This window comes from Anguilla rostrata, chromosome 17, assembly GCF_018555375.3.
Source record: "Anguilla rostrata isolate EN2019 chromosome 17, ASM1855537v3, whole genome shotgun sequence".
Taxonomy (NCBI): Eukaryota; Metazoa; Chordata; class Actinopteri; order Anguilliformes; family Anguillidae; genus Anguilla; species Anguilla rostrata.
This window is the reverse complement of record NC_057949.1, coordinates 16,814,660-16,835,350: the sequence shown is the minus strand read 5'-3', so window position 1 is coordinate 16,835,350 and position 20,691 is coordinate 16,814,660. Positions and strand designations below refer to the sequence as shown.

General features: G+C 45.4%; 1 protein-coding gene and 1 long non-coding RNA gene across 15 annotated transcripts; one reads left to right on the top strand and one right to left on the bottom strand.

The window, feature by feature from the left end:
* Positions 1-2,700: 2,700 nt before the first annotated feature.
* Positions 2,701-7,258, bottom strand: LOC135243134 (uncharacterized). The gene is made up of 2 exons (XR_010326568.1): positions 6,835-7,258; positions 2,701-3,620 (listed from the first exon to the last, which is right to left on the bottom strand). It is a non-coding gene; the product is annotated as an uncharacterized LOC135243134 (long non-coding RNA).
* kat7b (K(lysine) acetyltransferase 7b) lies at positions 6,567-18,837 on the top strand. Of its 14 annotated transcripts, XM_064314702.1 has the most exons (16): positions 6,606-6,624; positions 6,709-6,749; positions 7,891-8,038; positions 9,812-9,988; positions 11,219-11,458; positions 11,935-12,026; positions 12,157-12,243; positions 12,422-12,520; positions 12,638-12,748; positions 13,278-13,469; positions 13,794-13,883; positions 14,765-14,905; positions 15,946-16,039; positions 16,308-16,454; positions 17,472-17,578; positions 17,871-18,837. In XM_064314702.1, the coding sequence occupies exons 2-16, from the start codon at positions 6,735-6,737 to the stop codon at positions 17,967-17,969; spliced, it is 1,839 nt and encodes a 612-aa protein (XP_064170772.1). In that variant the 5' UTR covers positions 6,606-6,624; positions 6,709-6,734; the 3' UTR covers positions 17,970-18,837. The 14 variants fall into 14 exon arrangements, with proteins under 14 accessions (XP_064170775.1, XP_064170771.1, XP_064170772.1 ...); XM_064314705.1 differs by having other exon boundaries at positions 6,567-6,749; positions 9,799-9,988; XM_064314701.1 differs by having other exon boundaries at positions 6,568-6,749.
* Positions 18,838-20,691: the final 1,854 nt, after the last annotated feature.

Below are 20,691 nucleotides of genomic sequence, written 5' to 3'. Positions count from 1 at the left end.
GGCGTTTTTTTTTTAATATAATGAAATTGTATCAAATAGAAAGAAAGAACTTTCTGGATTTTTGTCTGGGATATGATTTGGAGACTCTGTGTCTTTATTGTGGGAGCTTTGCTCAAGTACAGTACATTTTGTTACTACAGAAAACCCAGCTGTATAAACAGGCCATAGTATACAGTATGCTGTATATGGTAGTTATCCAGGACAATTGTGCCTGCTTCATGATTTCAATATATAGAAATGCATGCTAAAATGCCAATAAATACCGAAAGTATTTAAAAGAACCCAGATATCCTTAGTCAAGCCAGATGGCTGTCTCACAATCCAACCAACTTCAGGACAAAAACGTCTCCTCATATGATTAATCTGTTTTTCATCGTACTGAAGTCCTCCCAAAAATATCTGGCATGAATCCTTGCATCATTTAAGCCCACAAAAGCCTTCTCATGTCCACTGTGAAACCATGAAACGACCCCATCACAGAGTGTGTGTTTTTTGTCAGAGGGAAAGAACGTGGACATGTCTTTTCCATTTGGCACGGAGCTGAAATCCTAAGTGCTACCTTGTCAGTGAGTTTTGGCGCCACGTATTGCTGACCATGTTTCTGTTTTGATCACAATGACCATTTGAGGCTTTTATTTCAGGTTGTTAGGACCCGGCTTCTCTTTGTGGAATCAAAGTTAAAACAATGCAGGAATCCACCAACGCAACAGACACTTTACTAGAGAAAAGTAACAGTTCATTGTATGTTATGTTGGCGAGTGAGAAAATCACTGAAATACAACACAAGTTCACGGTACAGGAACCTTCAACACACTGGTCCTCCAGCCTGAAATACCCTTGCAGGCCTTAATTTGATGCACATGTCCATCTTATCTGTGTGGGCCTATCTTTGTTAAAGAATGACATATGTTTTGTTCAACATCACATGCTGTTAGTTTTGTCCGATACCTTGTGGCGTCTCTTGGTATGCACTCAGTGAGGGCAGAGACCAATCCCCCTGGACCTCCAGCCGCACAATTTACAACCTAGGCCCCAAGGAACAGGCTGCACCTGCTATACTAAATCATTGATCAATACACACACAGAAAAAACCTCCATACCCATCAAGGTGAAAACATGGTTTCAGGAATGCATTCAGCATAAAAACCTCTAATGATGAGCTTTAGATTTTGCTTATTTTTGTCAAATGTTAAATAAAAAAAGTATAAAAACACAAAATAGATCTGTATTATATAAACATTTGAAGGAATGGAAATCCTATCCCTTATTGTTAATGATTAATCATCAGTATATTTCTATATAAATACAGTATGTATCCTGGATTTGAATGAAGCTTCATCCTTTTACAGTGCTTTATATATTGATATTATTATTAATATTGATAGCAAATGTGTTTCAGCATACGGCCTTGGTGGTGTTTTGCAGACAAAAATACTTTTTCTTACTAATTTGATCAGGAACACAGCGGCACACATTCCTATTCTCATGCGTGGAAAATGTGGAAAACATTAGGCCTCAAGGTTTGTAAGGACAAGAGGAGCCTCTTTGCCAACATTGTGATGAGAAGGGAAGAGACATCATAGACGGATCTTAAATTATGTCAACACAAGTATAACCATGGAAAAATTAGATCCTGCAAGACCTTCTGGGTCAATATAGGAATTATGCTGGGGAAGTTGCCCGGTGCATCGTGATGTTGAGGGAGCCACACTGGACTGGTTCAAATCATGACTTTCTCACAGGAAACATTTCATCCCTCTCTCAGGTCATAACTGTGACAATGCCATCACCACACAGGGTGTTCCTCAAGGTACTGGTCTCGGTCCCCTCCTCTTCATCATCTTGCACCGCTTGAACAGATCATTCACCTGGATTTTCACTATTACACCGACGATACCCAAATCTAAATCAGCATTAGATCTCTCTGTCATTCCTCTGTCAACCCATCATTGCCGGCACTGAAGCCTCTCTACAATTAAAACCTGGATGCGACACAACTTCTTCAAAGTCAACAGCGACAAACAGAAGTCATCCTCATTGGTTCAGAATCTGCACTAAACAAGTCAAAATATCTCTTACCCTTGATGACACAGTTGTCTTCCCCACACCCTTTGTTCGTAACCTTGGACTCATCCTGGATCCCACCCTCTCACCCTTTGACCATCATACCAGTAATATTGTGAAGACTTAATTTTCCCATCTGTATAACATTGCCAGGCTTCATTCCTGCCTCCCACACCCCTTTGCTGAAACACTCATCCACTAATTTAACCACAGTTATCTCACTGTGCCAGAATTTTTTTGTTTGAATCCTCCCTGTTCACCAATAGTTCTATACTATGTGTCATGATAAAAAAGCTTATCATTGAGAAACTGAAGATGCTCCCTTTGGCTTATTCTGTTTTTCATATATAATTAAATAGAAGTCAGTTGGTGTGACATGTTGCTCTGACTGCTGAAAATGGAAAAGATAATGCAAGTTTAGTAAGTGTACAATCTCCCTTGCTCAGGCATTTCCTAACTTGGCTGAAATCTGCAGTTTGCTGCTTTTCCACAGGAAATGTAATCACTGACAGATTATATCAACACGCATGCCCCGAAAACACTAAGGCCATGAGAATTCCATACAGGAAACAGTCTGTATGTTACACTACAAAACACAGATGCAGAATAAAACTGCCAAGTCTCTGAACTAGGAAATTAAATAAAAAAGAAAAATACATTTATTCGTGCAGAAGGACTTCTGATCCCACACAGGGTAAATGTAATCACGGAAGGGTTCGATTTCTTAATAACAGTAAAAGCCAACATCTCTCTTTCTTTCAAAAGTTGACTTGAGAAGTAGGCCAACATTCAAGTGAATTGCAATTCACCACAAGTGCACAATTTAGTGAAAATGCTTATTAACTAAAATTCCTTCAGGTAAACATCCATATTGTAATTATTATAACTCAGCAAAGCTATGGTCTAGTGCACGTACATTTCCCATCCATAGAATGCCAAAACATCAGGTTACAGGTGGTTTATCTTAAATGCCCTTGCAGTTTATATTAAGTTGGAAAATAAGGGAGAAGATTCCAGAAGACTGTCATCTTTGAATGCACAGGCGTAATACTTAAGAAAGACCACTAGGCTGAGATGGCTGGGCATTGAATGCTTTCAAGTATTAGCCTGCCTACGTAGTAAATTGTTGATAAATGGTGATAATGAAGCTTGTATAATGAAACAGAAACATGTACTGCACGCTACATGTCCCAGGGTTTAGTAGAACAAGTTAGCTCCTTTAAATAATTCATAGTGAAATACAGGCAAAGTTTCATTGCCCTTTTATACTTCTTTATTTTTTTATTCTTTGGCTTTGGGACACTATCTTAAGGAAGATGCATGTTGTACAGTGATTTTGCTGTCTCCCCGCCCGTTCCTGTAAAGCTGATGAGAATAGCAGTGGCCCTGGTGAACTCCCATCGGCTCAGCAATCAGTCACTCCGGGCCTCACGTATTTAATCCAGTCAGATGTGATTGTACAACCAGACGTGCGCGTTTTTTCATCTGTGTACAGCTGCAGCGCACATCCAAGATGTCCTTGGAGGTCTGGAGACATCTGCGGAGATCCCTCTGGACTTGAGAAAGGACAGGAAGCAATGGATCACCAAAGGAAACAAGAAGAGATATTTCAAAAGCAAAGATCCTAATATACATACATTAACATTTACACATTTCCATACATGCATTTAGATGCTCATATCTAGCTCAGCTTACACATAAAGTCCATTTCTACCACAGATTTTCTGAAGAAGCACAGATCTTGTACTTTGCTCAAGGGTGCAATGACAGCACCCCACCTGGGAATCATACAAGCCCCTGGTTTCAAGCCCAATTCCTGAGCTGTTATACCACGTTGTTGCCCAGTGGAAATGATACACAAACTCAGAACCACTCTTTTCTTCCCAACACTACCCAACTGCTTTGGATGTTTATCAAAATTCCAGTTGTCATTTCTGGCTTCAAATAATAATTTTCTCCCTTTTCCTTTCCAAATAAGAACACAAGTCCTCCCTGCTCCTCCTCTCTCATTCCTAGAATTTCACTGCAAAAAGATGCAGAGTATGTGAGGGGAACTGATGGGACTAAAGTATCACATGGATGGGTAAAAATATGTTTAAGATGCACGGTTTGGTTACTCATTATTTACAGCCCTGATTGTTTTTATACCCTCATCGCGCACAACAAGAACAGAAAATGGTCTTTCAAATACTAAATTACCCTGTATTTTACTGACACATTCGGTGCCCTGGCATGAATCTGTTCTGCGAGAGTACTGCTTGCCACCCAATACCACCACCTTCTGCTGTTGCTAATTCCAGGCATGGAATAACAGTCTTACTCGAGTTTTCCTGAGTTAACTCAAAGGTGCTTTTATTTCATTATAAGTTTTAAAGGGACAAAGCACAACGTTGCATCAATGCACAACTGAACTTGTCATTTGCATCTGTAGGCCCATGGCAGATGAACACACACTACATACAATATTTAAAATGCCAACATGAAAAAAAGTAAAGATAAAAGAACACTGAGGTATATAACAGGCAGTAGATGCCATCTAGTGAATGACACATAAAACATTATGACAGTGACACTTATTGTTTTTGTCCAGGCTTTGAGCTTTGTAAAAGAATACAGCAACCCTTTTCATCCAAATCCCCCTCTTCACCTTTGAGTGCTTGTGGTCTTAAATAAATGTGACCAAATTTATATAGCTGCCATCAAAGAGCCAAGCATGGGAAAACTGGAATTCTGAATCCAAAGATATTTAGTCAGAAATAAACACAAATGTCCCTCCGTGTTTCTTCAGTAAACAGGAGTGGAACTTCAAAGGATCAGTGTCTACCCATCCATTTTATTTTACAGGTTATACAGAACGTTTTATTCTTCCCTATTCATCATTGCTTGTTGTTTTCCATCTGATCAGGGTTGGCTTAGTAACCGTGTCGTGGCAATATACCGCAGGCCTGTTCTCAGCTCCTACAGGCCTTACGCAAAGATAAGAGTATGCGGCTGGACAGTGGGAAAATAATATTTACTTTTCTACCAGGAGGTGGGTGGTTGTACTTGATACTGATGCACATAGTTGCACAGCCTCTTTGGCAGGGCACAAAGGATTACTGTAAATGATGCTTTTTTAGTATGGTGTTGACTCATGTCAACCGGCATACTCTCTCTGTAGAAATAAATACCCTTATAATTGGATCAAGTGTTTTCCTGACCGGACTGGCTCTCTATTACAAGACACAGAGGATTTTCCTCCTCATTCGAACACCTTAACGCCCAGTGTTAATATTTTTCAAATTGTTTTCCCATGAAAACCAGCTGGAGTAAAACGTGTTCCAAGTACTGTGCTGTGAACCCACAAAATGATAAAAACATGACCTCTGGTCAGGACAAACGGGGGCAAATCTCAACATTTTTATTTTTTTTCTGCAGGAAATGAACCTTCAGCCTGCAGATAGCATGGTAGTGCGCAAACCTCAAGGACCCCTGAGCCTTGAACAACAGGAAATAAAGTGTGGGGTTGAAGTTCCTGCGCTCTTTCAAAATCATGCGAAGCAGGAACTTTCTCCCCCAGTAGTGTGCTCCAAACCCAAGTCACGACCTTCCGCAACGGGGCGTGATACATCCAGGGGGGGAATTTTATCCATATTGCCAGCCCTTGTTTAAATATCGATATTTTTCTCCCATATTTATTCAACATATTATACAATATACTTCACATAAATAAAACCTGCAAACACAAAGTTTGAACTCAGTGTATTTTAATCAGCAATAATTAAAATGAATTCATTATCCATCTTCCGCTGGTTATTTCAGAAAGCAGTAATAGCTTTTATTAATATTTCTTGTTGAATCTTTTTGCTTTATGCTTTATTCCATGCATCAAAAGCAAAGTTTAGAAAGAAAATCAATGTCCAGAGTTGCCATTTTCTCAGTATATAGATTCTTCACTACCTGCCCTCCACCTGAATTTCACGCGTCATAATAGTTGTTTTCCATCTGATCAGGGTTGTCTTAGTGACGCGTGAGTCAGGCGGCAATTTACCACAGGCCTGTCCTCAACTCCTACAGGCTTTTCCCAAAGACGGAGTATGCGGCTGGACAGTGAGAAAATAAGATTTACTTTTCTACCTGGAGGTGGGTGGTTGTACTAGGTATTGATGCACATAGTTGCACAGCCCCTTTTTCTGGCTGCACTGCGGGTTATTAATCTTGTTGCGTCGTCAGTAATAAAACATTTCCCAAATTAGTTACCGGTTTTTCCATCATGGAAATTTGTACACCTCTGCTGCATGGGTTCCAAAACTAACTGGAAGTAATATGAAAAACATCATTTTAATGAACGTGTCCCTTCTGTATCTAGTTGTACCTGTCTACCTATTTTATCTTTTATTTATCGTGGTGTTTTCTGGGAAATACATTGCGTTATCTGTAAATTAAAGATGCTGAAATTACGAAAAGGGGTACGCATTACTATCATAAAAGAGAAACACTGCCCCCTTTCTTCCATTTACCGGAAGTGCGGACATCAAACCGAAAACAGCCAGACTGGCGCGAGTCGCAGCTTGTCACTGTGTACATATGATTTTTCCAACAATTGCGCATTGTCTAAGCACTTATATTTCGCGAGCTGAATATTGAAATATTTCATTCTCCTAGCCATTCCATCATTTTCCAAAGAAAATATGCCACGGAGAAAGGTAAGACCTGAGTGTCGAAGTAACTATCTTGCAAGCTGTACTGAAATAATACGCCAATAATATTTGAGACTCAAATTGTACTAACCGGCTGCTTCTCTTGCACGGCATCTTCGTTATGATTTAAAAACAATAAACAGTTATCAATGTTGAGTGTAATTGTTTTTTCCACAGCCAATCGGTAGTTCGAGGTAATTTCAACTAAATAAGCATTTTTCTCAGTAATTTTTTCATTCGAAACGCGCCGAGGAAACACGCCCATCGACTGATGGTGCCTTCACTGCGGCAGCTGGTTACGAAGCGCTGTTACCCGGCTGAAAGATGTACTAGACTTGCAGGCTGTACGCTGAGGCCTTGGAAATGAACTCTTATTTGGCGATGCCGCGATTGGTTGTACCATGCTGGAGGTCCATTCTAATTGGTAAAACCAAATGTCCGTTCAGGGTTAGGTCGCCCTTCGAACCTTATGATTGGTTTCGGCTGTTGGAGCGCCACAATTGGCTTCTCTTCCGTGAGCGTGCAGGGTATTGTAAATGATGAGTGTATGTTCGGGTAGAGAGCTAGTTAGCCACATGTAGCTAGCTTTTTAAAATAGTCAATTTATTTGCATTGTATTGCGCGTGCGATTTAACATCATACACTTGGCAATTATGCGGGAAGCTTTAAAGCCGAAAAAATACATTTAACATTAGCTAACACTAGTTAGCTGCCCATTAAGTGATTTTGCATATAGTACCTTGCTAGCTAGTCCGCTAGCGTGCATTGTGAGGGCAGAATAATGTCCGAGTTACCTAATATCATGCATACTCTCATTGTGTTGCAACAGTGAGCTGAAAAGTAAGAAAATGCGGTTACCTAGAATGCCAGATCAGGTTAGATTTGCGCTTTAGGAATATGTCAATTGAGTTAGCTAGCCTCAGAAAGTTAAAACAATTAGAAACGTGTGGGAACACGTGTTTGTTTTCTTTTCTACAATTAGCTAGTTAGCTTGTCGTTTGTTTGCCATAGCAATTGTGGTACCTGTTAAGGTAATGTTAGCATGGAGCTATATAGCTAAGATGGTATGGTAGCAGACTGTCTAGCCAGTTCAGAGATATGTAAACTGCACATATTTATTTGTTACGTTTGTTTATTTCTCCGTCAGAGGAATGCAGGGAGCAGCTCAGACGGGACGGAAGATTCGGACTTTTCCGCCGATCTCGAGCACACGGACAGCTCTGAGAGCGACGCTAACCATCGGAGCAACAAGCGACTCACTCGCGCCTCGGTGCGGCTTAGCCAAAGCTCGCAAGGTAAGGCAAAGCAGTAACGTCATAAAAATATTTTCCCGACCACGAAGAATGCCTTGTACTTGTTTACATTCTGGGCAGCTGTGGCTCCGGAGTAAATCTATCCCTTTTTCCTTCGCAACTCTTTCGATGCAAGCAATATCGGCGCTATGCTAAAATATAATTTACTGTGAAGAGTGTCTGATGTCTCACCCGCAAGCGTAGAATTGTTTTAATACGGCTTAATTATATAGAGAAATACCATCTTTGAAGGGAAAAGATGCAAGATTCGGTTACTGCATGTAGATCAAACGTACCGTGCATACAATCACCCGTGCCAAATAGTATGACTTTGACAACTAGCTGATTAAACCGGCTCACGTTTTAGTTAATAAAGCTCAAAAGTAACTGAAACATCCACTGAGCACTAGTCACTTACTACTAGATAACTATTTTAGTGTAATTTCTGCAGCCTGCTTGTGAATGCTTGGTGTACTAAAGGTTGCAAAGACGTTAAAGTGTAAGCTTAAGTATGTTTTCCTGATGTGTGAACCAAGTTGACTTTCTTATAAAGTATTCTATATTAGTGTGACTTTTAAGAGCCCCAATCCTATAGAAAAATTCCACAATGCATTATGCTACATCCTCAGCTTGGTTAGACTTTAGTGGATATGCCTCGGCCCACTTTGTTTTGTAGTCAATGAAGCATATGTACATATTGCCTCTTGGAGTTTCCGTCAGTTTCCCCACGAGATCCATCCCAACTAGTACAAATGGCTCAGACACCTGAGCATTTCCAAAAGATTTAGGGGTGGACAGTGACATATTAGTAATTTTATATATGAAGAGGCATGAATACATGACGCTTACTTGAACTGCGATGTATTTGTGTGTTATTTGATGTTCTTATAACATGTTCACCTGTGCAGACAGTTTCATTAACCCGAGAACATGGCTGATGGACTAACTACGGATACACACCAACTGGATGTACGCCTGGTCTTATGGTTATGTCCGCCGTAGAATGTGCGCAAGGTCAGACGTAAAAAATACGCCTGTTACACCAACTGGGTGCAGCGCCACACCTGGGTGTAAATTCTGTGCCTGCTACGGGGTAGACGTAAGAGAAACTTCCGGACTATTCTCCTGGGTAACGCTCTCTGCAGAATTAGAAACAACAACCTCTGAATATGGCGCGTCTCCTTTATCGGTTGCCCAACCAGCACGCTTTCAGGCACGAGAGACTGTTACGAGACAGAGCTGATCCTCTCCGTTTATATGGGGATGGCGAGCTGACTGAACACTTTTGTCCCGGCATGGGTCGGCTGTTCGAATTAATCAATGAGCTCAATTACAGCACGTCTCTGACAGAACAATGTGTTGCGGTTGCTAATGGCACTAGCCTTAGATTTTAAGCCTGTGGCGCTTTTCAGGACACACTCATGGGATACGATTAATGTTAATTAATCCAGCAGTAGCAGTATTGCAGCCTAGCAAGGCTCACCGTGTGATAGAATGCGTGATAGAATGTATCAACATGAACGTACATTGTCTCCGCTGGACTTGGCTGCACCTAGTCACATTTTTAGATGGTGCAACAGGTGTAAACACTGAACACAACGTTGGATGTAGCTACGACCGACTTGACAGTTAAGATCACCCTTTTTACATCCACCTGGTGCTCCCAGATCTTTGGGTACATACCCGCTCTCCCAAAATCAGAAGGTGGTCTGGCAACCAAGTCCCCGTGGTTAGACTTAAGGACGACTGTTAAAAATTTGAAGGCTCTCTTTGTAGATTCCAGTCCCGTCCGGGACCCGCCGGCCCTGGGTCCGGAAGAGGTGGCCTTTTCCACCCGGCGGGTGACTCGTAGCCAGCAGCAGGGGGCGCCCGTCACCCCCAAGAAATACCCCCTGCGGCAGAGTCGGTCCTCGGGCTCGGACACGGAGCAGGCGGTGGACTTCTCGGACCGGGGTAGGACGCGGGACAGGACACGGGGCGTCAGTGTGTGTGCTGGGGGCCGGGGCAGCAGGGCCACTCATTACCACCCCACCCCACCCATTAGTCCCTGTTCCCTGGGTCCGATCACGCTCTGAACATTTTAAGTGAAAGATTTAAAAGAGAAAAGCAAATGTTGCTACTTTAAAGTGCCGTTGCGGGGAAACCTCTACTCAGCAATGCTCGCTGTCTTTCGGAGTTGTGAATGCATATTGTGACGTGGCACACCCACACAGAGGGTTTCACTGTAATATTGCCTGCACAATACTGCATTAGTAATCTGTTTACTATTCACTCCAGTGAGCTGCCCCCTAATTGGACATACACCAGTGTTACTAATGACTTTGCTTGAAAAGAGGCTCAGTTTGGCTGTGGCTAGATTGATGAAGTACAGTCACTTTAGTTCTCCCCATGTTGGATTGTGGCCCAGGCTCAGGTGGACTAAAGGCTCCAATTTGCTCTAACAGTTTGGCCTCCTGTGTGGCATCCTTCACTGTACACACACACACACACACACACACACACACTCTCTCTCTCTCTGCAGAGCCTCAGCTTGCCTGTCCTGACCTGCTCAGGAATCGCCAGCCCTTTACTCTCCATTTCGGCTCTGAATTTGGCATCGGCGTGTAACCCGACCCTTCATCCTGGCTGCTGTGCCGGCATCGGCTGAGCTGGGCTGTGCTGTCGCTTGCGCTCTTGCTGACGGTGCACCGCTGTACCGCCCCGATCAGCGCCATACTGGTGGCCTTTCGCGCGTGAGACGAGGCTTCCGTCTCATCGCTCTCTGTCTGGGGCTGCTTAAGCGTGAGGGGGTCGGGCTGGGGGTGGGAGTGTGCCGTGACACTTCCACCTTGACGCTAACGCTTCCTGATTGCATTTGAAAGTCTCACGGCAGGCAGGGACTCTTATTTTTCTAAGCTTATTTTTCTTAATTTCTTTTAAAGACACATTGGTGATGTTAGTTTTAGCCTAGTGCTCTGGTCGTTCAGTTGCCTTGTGCTGTTGGTGCTGTGCTGCAATGTGATGGCATAATTCTGTGCTGCAGTGTGATTGGCTGGAGGCTTAGGCAGTGTCAGAGACTGAGATGATGTAACGCCTCAGCACATTTACACTGCATTCACAAAGCCACGGGAGGGCTGACGGTGCCTGGGGGTCGGGCCTCGATCTCCTCCTCCTCCCTGACGCCGTTGTCTCGCCGGGCCACAGATCTGAAGAACACGGTGGACCAGGACGAGTCCCCGCCCCGCACGCCCACGGGCAACGCCCCCTCCTCCGAGTCGGACATCGACATCTCCAGCCCCAACGCGTCGCACGACGAAGGCGTGGCCAAGGACCCGTCGCTCAAGGACTCCGGCAGCGACCTCTCGCACCGGCCCAAGCGCCGCCGCTTCCACGAGAGCTACAACTTCAACATGAAGTGCCCCACGCCCGGCTGCAACTCGCTGGGTGAGCGACCCACCCCGAGCCCACGCCAAGTCCTCTCCAGCACTTCTGCTTGATTGCTGCGAGTGGGATAAGCTGTTATTCACTGCACACACTTCATTGTTACGTTGTTTGTTATTTGCTCTGCCCTCTTGTTATAACGCTGTACTTGTGTTTTGTACTTGTGTAATCCTCTTGTAGTTTCCCTAGCTAGTTTACTGTCGGTCTTCATTTTTTGCATTGGTTTTTGAGTATTTACTGCCCAACTCCAGGGTTACTATTGCTCTTAACCCTGATTTATGCACCTGGCATTGTCTCATTGTTAGTCTCTCTGGGTTAGAGCATCTGCCAAATGGCAGTAATGCAATAATGAGTTGTTTGTGATAAATGGCAGTGATGTAGTGTAATGGTGAACTGGTTGTGATAAATGTCCGTAATGTAGTGTAATGAGTTGTTTGGCTTCAGCTCATTGACCCTCGTGCCCCGCCTTCTCTCCCCAGGCCACCTGACGGGGAAGCACGAGCGGCACTTCTCCATCTCCGGCTGTCCCCTCTACCACAACCTGTCCGCCGACGAGTGCAAGGTAAAAAATGTAAGAATCTGTGCAGCTCTCTGCTCTCCATCTCCCGAGCGCGCGTGTGTGTGGCTGCGGTCCGCGGGGAAGGCCACGGGGAAGGTCGCGGCGGCCGCTAACTGGCTTCCGTCTCGCCCGCGCCGCGCAGGTGAAGGCCGCCTCCCGCGACAAGCAGACGGAGGAGAGGACCCTGTCTCACCGCCAGGACGAGAACAGACACTCCACCCGCCACCAGGTACGCCGTCGCCGCGGTAACGAGAGCCGCCCGTCTCTTATTCCCGGAGTACGTCCCTCTATGCTGTGACCCCCCTCCTCCCCATCCCAGTCAGGGTTTAATCTGGGACGATGGGCATATCTGGGGCGTTAGCTGTGCCCCCCTGTGGCATTACCCACAGCTCTGTGCCCCCCACCAGGGCCCAACGGAGCGGCAGATGAGGTACAAGGAGAAGGTGACCGAGATGAGGAAGAAGAGGAACTCCGGGCTGGTGAAGGAGCAGAAGGACAAGTACACGGTAAGCCGGGGATTGTGGGACTGTGGGCCCGGAAAACTTAACGCTAAACGCAGAAATTCTCTGGCCAGTGACTACCCATCAACCCCTGCTCTGACGTGTCCGTTGTCCCCCCCACAGGAGCACCGGCAGACCCACGGGAACACCCGCGAGCCCCTGCTGGAAAACATCACAAGTGATTATGACCTGGAGCTCTTTCGAAAAGCCCAGGCACGTGCTTCGGAGGATCTTGTAAGAGAGAAAACTCATTGCCATTTCTCCCATTCCCTCCTTTCTCTTGCCTTGAGCTTGTAGTGCCCGCTTGGAGCCGGTTGGTCGGCTCAGTCCGAAGCTCTGCCCCCCCTCCCCCATGTCTTTCATGGGGCGGGGCTGGGGGCTGCCACTCTGGGCCTGCTGGCCAATTACTGCAGAGACTGCGCGTATCCACATTGCTGCCGGTACCTTTTCTTTCCTTTTCCAACATCTCACCGACTTGATAGGAGCTTTAACAGACCCAAACCACACCCATGTCCTGTGTTGTATTCATAGAGGTAGTGTTTTGAAACCAGAGCGAATGATTTATCTTTATTTACTTTGAGTTGGTGTCAGAGTGCACGTGTTCATTCATGCCGTAAAGTTGAGCAAAGAAATGCTCAGCGGGTGGGGATGGAGAGCTGTGGGTGGACGGTGACCCCCCCCCCCCCATGGCCCTGTTCCGGCGCGTTCCACGGTCTGCCGTGTTCTAGCCCCGCCCTCTCGTCCCTCTCCCCGCTGCGCACAGGAGAAACTGCGGCTCCAGGGCCAGGTGACGGAGGGCAGCAACATGATCAAGACCATCCTGTTCGGCCGCTTCGAGCTGGACACCTGGTACCACTCGCCCTACCCGGAGGAGTACGCCCGCCTGGGCCGGCTCTACATGTGCGAGTTCTGCCTCAAGTACATGAAGAGCCAGACCATCCTGCGCCGCCACATGGTCAGTGTGTTTCTGTCTCCCTCCCTCCCTCTCTCTCTCTCTCTTTCTCTCTGTCTCTCCCCCCCTCTCTCTCTCTCTCTCTCTCTCTCTGTCTCTCCCCCCCTCTCTCTCTCTCTCCTCCTCCTCCTCTCTCTCTCTCTCTCCCCTCCCTCTCTCCTCTCTGTCTCTCCCCTCTCTCTTCTCTCTCCTCCCTCCTCTCTCCCGCTCCCTCTCTGCCCTGTTGTGTTTGAGGTGATGCATGCGGTTTGTCTCAGAGCCGGTTTGGGTCCTAATCCCAGATGAGCACAAGCGGGCTCTCACGGGCAGCATTACTCTCTCCCGTAGGCCAAGTGCGTGTGGAAGCACCCGCCCGGAGACGAGATCTACCGGAAGGGCGTCATCTCCGTCTTCGAGGTGGACGGCAAGAAGAACAAGGTGAGGAGGAAAGAGCAGCCTTGTGCGGAGGTGTGTGTGGCCCGAGTCTGCTCCTGTGGCCTGAAGGCTGCAGTCACTGTGCACGCACAGGCAGGCCCCGGCCCAGAGGAGCTGTGTGCGTGCGGTTAAATAAAACAAGCCTGATGGAATCACATTTCATGCGTTGCACAAAATCCAATCCGCTTATCTCCAAAAAAAACAAATTCTCAGCACCAAACTTCCTCCCTCAATCTACAAACATATTAAGGGTTTTTCATGTCAGAATTGAAGCAACTGCTTTTAGTTGTTGCATTAGGAGATATTTACAGTACATGGTGCTGGGCGAGAAATTTCAATGTGTGCTTTCAAAAGGACAAAAATAAAGAAATGTACATGCAAGGTTTCACTGCCGCTCCTAACTATAGTTTGGTAATAAGTACAGCATGTTAGCAGATGTCAGCTGCCAGTTAAATGTTATGTCTTTGAGCTACCTTGATATACCTGCAAAGAAGTGCACTGTATGGAATGTACGTCCGAAAAGAGACATGAGTGTGTATATAACTGCCTAAGTAAACATATGCAGAATATAAATTAGAATTGCAGAGCGAATATTTAATGCTGAATTTCTGTAATGAATGATGGTGGTAAAAATAGAACATTGTGCGATGGTTAAAATACATTTTGGTATAAGTAACTGTTAGGTAGCTGAACTGTGTATCCAATAAAATGAACCTCTGAACCTTCTGAGTTTGCATCAACCAACAGAATGGAGAAACAGTTCTGCATGATTATGATGCTGCAGTTCTGCCTGTGAGCCAATAGGTGGCAGTAAAGGAGCGACTGATCCAAGGGGGATTGGCTAGCCTTGGCTGTGACACGTCTCCGCTTGCCTCTCTTTGCAGATCTACTGCCAGAACCTGTGTCTGCTAGCCAAGCTGTTCCTGGACCACAAGACGCTGTATTACGACGTGGAGCCCTTCCTCTTCTACGTCATGACCGAAGCGGACAACACAGGGTGCCACCTCGTTGGGTACTTCTCCAAGGTAACGGGGACCTCTATAGCCAGCAGCCACGTGGGAAGGCCTCTACAAGAACCCTGTTCGTGATCCAGTGACGTGCCTGATGTATCATTATGTGGACATCAGTATAGTTTTATCAAATGCATACTTTAAAAACACTGTTTATAATGAGCCATGGTTACTCGCATTTTGGTGCAGGACAAAGCGTTACTCGCTGTGTACTCAATGGGCCTTATTCAACTTTTTCCTTACGTCTTGTTAGTTTTGTTCGTAATAAAAGTTCCTACGAAACACCAACGTGGGATTCATGGAACTTCAAATTTGTGGATATCCCAAGTGTATCAGAGGATGAATGGCAATTGTTCTTAAATTGGATGAACAGGATCAACCGTTCGTGTTGATTTGCATAAGGAAACATCCTAGCAATCCCGTGACAGGCTTGCAGCTTTCAGCGTCATGTGCAAACGTCAGCCAATCATCGCTCTTCAAACGTATTTGTGCAGTCCCTAAAGATGCGCTGTCTCCCCAGGGCACAATTAGCCAAGCGATCCAAACGCAGCAAGTACGCCATAGGGTTGGGTTTGACTGCGTGCTTGGAGGTCTTTATATATCATTACCAGTCATAATCATCACTTATCAATAAACGAGAGTAATTATCGTGAAATAAGACAAAAACTAAGTGTAAAAAAAAAAAAAAAAAAAAACATTATCGTAACCTGAAATATTTAAACGTGAATATTTAAAATGGGAGTTTTTGAAACTAAACTGAAACTAGAAAACCCGATCTTAAAATGAACTAAAACTAAACTGAAATGAAAATCAAAGTGGAAAACTATAAAAGTAAAAAAAAAATTAAATTTTGAGGTGATTCTTTTGAAAGGTGTAATCAGCTGTTAGAGATGTGTTCACAAATGGCTTCTGCTTTTGAGTCTGCATCTTGAACCGTGTAAAGTTCACTACTTTTGTGCAAGCCGTCTGAAATGTGCGGAGTAATGTGCTGTGCTTTTGCATGCGCTGTGTGAGTGGCCATGTTTGAGGCTGTTTTTCATTCACTCCCCTTGCAGGAGAAGAACTCCTTTCTCAACTACAACGTCTCCTGCATTCTCACCATGCCACAGTACATGAGACAGGGATACGGCAAGATGCTCATCGACTTTAGTGAGTACTCTGTGTGTGCGTGCCTGGGTGTGTGTGCGTGTGCGTGCCTGGGTGTGTGTGTGTGTGCGTGCCTGGGTGTGTGTGTGTGTGCGTGCCTGGGTGTGTGTGCGTGTGCGTGCCTGGATGTGTGTGTGTGCCTGGGTGTGTGTGCGTGTGCGTGTGCGTGCCTGGGTGTGTGTGTGTGTGTGCTGTTGCGTTTTCCCCCTCAGAGTAACGGTCCTCTCTCTGAGCATGGCGTGACCCCCCTGCTCTTGGTGTGTTCTCTCAGGTTACCTCCTGTCAAAGGTGGAGGAGAAGGTGGGCTCCCCAGAGCGCCCCCTGTCTGACCTGGGCCTCATCAGCTACAGGAGCTACTGGAAGGAGGTGCTGCTCCGCTACCTGCACAACTTCCAGGGGAAGGAGATCTCCATTAAGGGTGAGGCGGTCCACTCGCCGTCAGGCCTGCGGCCAAACTACCGCTGAGTTTTTTTTCTCACCTTACAAAGTCAAGTGGGACAAGGCTCTGTTTGTACTTTGATGGGGGTGATGATCTTTCCTTATCTGGATCCAGGAGGAAAAGAAAAGGGCAATGCATGAATAGTGTGATGGGGATACTGTGCTGTAGGTAGTGGTGTGAGTTGAGTGATGGGGGTACTGTGCTGTAGGTAGTGGTGTGAGTTGAGTGATGGGGATACTGTGCTGTTGGCAGTGATGTGTGAGTTGAGTGATGGGGGTACTGTGCTGTAGGTAGTGGTGTGACTTGAGTGATGGGGATACTGTGCTGTTGGCAGTGATGTGTGAGTTGAGTGATGGGGGTACTGTGCTGTAGGCAGTGATGTGTGAGTTGAGTGATGGGGATGCTGTGCTGTAGGCAGTGATGTGTGAGTTGAGTGATGGGGACTGTGCTGTAGGCAGTGATGTGTGAGTTGAGCGATGGGGGTACTGTGCTGTAGGCAGTGATGTGTGAGTTGAGTGATGGGGGTACTGTGCTGTAGGCAGTGATGTGTGAGTTGAGCGATGGGGGTACTGTGCTGTAGGTAGTGATGTGTGAGTTGAGTGATGGGGATACTGTGCTGTAGGCAGTGATGTGTGAGTTGAGTGATGCTGTGTAGTATGAGCATGAAATGATGGGATATTGTGCTGTGAGTGATGTGTGAGTTGAGTGATGGGGATACTGTGCTGTAGGCAGTGATGTGTGAGTTGAGTGTTGGGGATACCGTGCTGTAGGTAGTGATGCATGAATAGTGATGGGAATATTGTGCTGTTGGTAGTGATGTGCAAATAGAGTGATGGGGATACTGTGCTATGGGTAGTGATGTGTGAGCAGAGTGATGGGGATACTGTGCTGTAGGTTGTTCTCCCCATGCACTCTTCACTCTGTCCTCTTGCAGGACACTGCTCAGATATTCTGAAATGCTTCCACCTCAGTGATGTACTGTGTTCTCTGCCGCAGAGATCAGCCAGGAGACCGCAGTGAACCCGGTCGACATCGTCAGCACCCTGCAGTCACTTCAGATGCTCAAGTACTGGAAGGGAAAGCACCTGGTCTTAAAGAGACAGGTACCTCACACATGCCCTGGACAACAAACACTGTCACTCGCTTTCCTTTTTCAGATGCATGTGCCACACACCTGCTCTAGACAACAAACACGGTCGCTCGCTTTGGTTTTCCAGGTATGTGTGCTAGTAAGACACATCCAGCTTGGCTGCTGTTCATTTAGTGGACACCTGCAACAAAAAGGAAATGTGTAAAAGCTTTGCTACTCCTTTGCTGCCACCTACTGGCTGTTCCAGAAAACAGGTTGTGGCTTTGTAATTCAGGAAATTCACTTAAATCCACTGTTCTTTCTAGGACCTGATCGATGACTGGAAAGCCAAGGAGGCGAAGCGAGGCAGCAGCAAGACCATCGACCCCACCTCCTTAAAATGGACCCCGCCCAAGGGCACATAGACCTCCCTTCCAGCCGCCCGGTCCCCCGCGAAAAAAGCGTCTCAATAAAATGGTGTTATTTAGCTAGCAAGCCTGTCATTAGTAGACGTAGAGCCACCACTGCTTCCGGGAGCTGGGCTAACCTCTCCAGTAGACCACGTCAGCCACTGGAGGAGAGGGACCATGGGAGTTGGAGTTTTTATTTTGTTTCTTTGTTTTTTTTAAAACATGTGACCTTGCACAGCCTCTTCCATAGGTTCTTCACCTTTTGTTTTAGGTTAGCAGATTTGCTCAATGTGATTTCAGATTTTTAAAAGGTTTTAAAAGTTCTCATTCCTCTGTATGCTAAATTTGAGTTTGGGCCTCTGGGTTTCACCCCTCCAACTTCTCTCCTATGCGTGCAGTATTTACGTATTTATAATATGTCTATAAATCCACAAGGTGGATACTTTGCCCTTGCAAAATTTTCCTGGGTCAATATAAGCGTGATGCGTGTTGCCAGGAAAACGTTTCTGAAGTGACATCACCACGGCAGCAGAGGGCCTGTGAAATGTCTGAAATGGGAGGTGTCACCTTCTGGCCTTCATGGAGGGAATTCTTTTACGTTTTGATTCATCTTGATATACAAATGCATTTGTTGCTGAACAGGTCAAGCCTTTGACCTTCTACTTTATCCCTTATTTTTATATTTGTTTTTATTTTATTTTTTTGTTTGTTGGCCTGATTTTGTGTATTTCATTGTCGTGTCTTTTACTTTTAAACCCCCATGCCCTTTGCCATCTGGTTTATGTACACATCTCGCCTAATTTCAGCAGCTAGTTACTTGGAAGCCATTTTGAAATTGTGTGTAGTGTGCCTGCCATGTTCAGTAAACCCGCCTTTAAGTCTGCCTTCACGAGGGAGCTTTGTGTGCTTTTGCATTCCCCGCTATGAAAAACGCATACACACACATGCACACGTGCGAACACGCACAAACACACTCGCATGCGCACACACTACACGCGTAGACACATGCGTGCACAAACACACACACACAGACAGGGTAATGTCAGAAGTAGGTAATCAAAGGAACACATTCATTGACTGTACAATGCTGTCATTTTACGTAGGAGAAGCTGGGTTGGTAAAATATTGTCTTATTGAGGAAATTTTTTTTCACACTACCATCTACAAAAACACAAGCTAATAAAGCATGATGCATTGAGTCATACACGAATCAGCCAATAACACAAACAGCATAGCAGAAGCATTGAGCTGAGGTTAAACCGGAATCGGTGAGAGGGGAGTGTTGTTGAGTTTACCTTTTGCACAGGGTGCAAAGCATTTTCTAAAGCGAGCCCTGCTGAACGGGGGTCTCCTCAGGTGTTCTGGGTCATAATTAGATCTCACGCGGTTCACACCGGAGTGGGCTGTACACCAAGCTTCGCTGATACGCCCCCGCACCCCTCAGTCCAGCAGTAACTGCTGCAGTGTACTCACAATCAAGGCATCCTCACGAGCCACCAGTCAAAGCAAAACCCATCTAACATCGGTTCGCAAAACCGATTCATCGGTTATAAAGATCCATTGAAATGTGTAAAAGAAAATCTTTAATAAGTGCTATGATATGCATTCCAGACTTCTTATAAACATTTCTTCTTAAAATGTACACGGCACTCACAAGATTGACCTTGATGAATGGTGGTTGTCTAAGTAACTGAGTGAAGAGCACATTTTTATTTTAAATTGGGATTAATTGCCTGCAAGGCCTCATACGACCTCAAGAGTGGCTTGCATGGTTCATTTTAGTGGTTTCATCTTTTTAATAGAGTTCAAGAATTTTAAGAGTGGGAAGTGTATTTCTTTCTCATCAGGAGAATGGACCGGGCTTTCCAGTCTTGCTGCAGCTTCAGCATTGTAGCACCTTGTCTGAAACCTCTCTGCGAGTGTTGTGGTACTCTCTGGAATTAATTTTACCTTTTAGACTAAACACTAAAGCTTCTTGTGAACAAAAAGGTTATTGGATTGTAAAAGTTGTTTGGTCGTTCGAGCCATCACTGGAGCAGGTAACCCAAGCTGGGTTTTTGTCTGCATCAGATGAAGAACTGAAAGAGACTGGGTTAATGCCCAGAGACTGGAAAACGTTTTGGCCTTTCACGCATTGGAGACTGATGATTATCAGGCCAGTTTTTTACTTGAGTTTGTCTCTGCCTTCAGTGGCTGTGTAGTGTACAGGAACACACACTTGTGAGCATAGGACCCTGAGCTGTGTCTGGAGGTTGTGGTGTTGAACAGTAAAACCTGGACATTGTGATTTTTACTCCTGAACGCTAGAAAATTAAATAAAAATTGACATTGTGAAAAGTTACAATTGCTCGCTTGATCTTATTTCCTTTGTGTGTGTGTGTATGTGTGTGTGTGTGTGTGTGGTGGTGTTGGGGGGGGGGGGGTAGCTACTGTCTGTAGTGTAAACGTAGATCAGAAGAGCTCTCCTACATGCTACAGACACACAAAGCACATAGCACTTCCGGTATGCTAATCGTAGGCTTGTGTCTGTAGGTGGTCGGCTGGCGGTAGGCTGTTGGTACAAGATTGATGGAAACATGAAGCCTTTTCTCTTCTGGTTAACTTATACAAATGTTCAGGGTTCCTGGTTTGCAGTTCATCAGATAGATGATTGGATAGACACTTAACCGTAACAGTGCAATTCAGTTGTCATTATGAGAAGAATACATTTTTTTTAAAAACACCTAAAATGAAAGAC

Bases quoted from the DNA above. Each gene is read 5' to 3' on its own strand.
- kat7b (XM_064314700.1), top strand. From the start codon at position 7,213: ATGATTGGTTTCGGCTGTTGGAGCGCCACAATTGGCTTCTCTTCC. The intron at 12,027-12,156 runs GTAAGAATCTGT...CGCGCCGCGCAG, and splicing joins ACGAGTGCAAGGTAAAAAAT to GTGAAGGCCGCCTCCCGCGA. The intron at 12,749-13,277 runs GTAAGAGAGAAA...CGCTGCGCACAG, and splicing joins CACGTGCTTCGGAGGATCTT to GAGAAACTGCGGCTCCAGGG.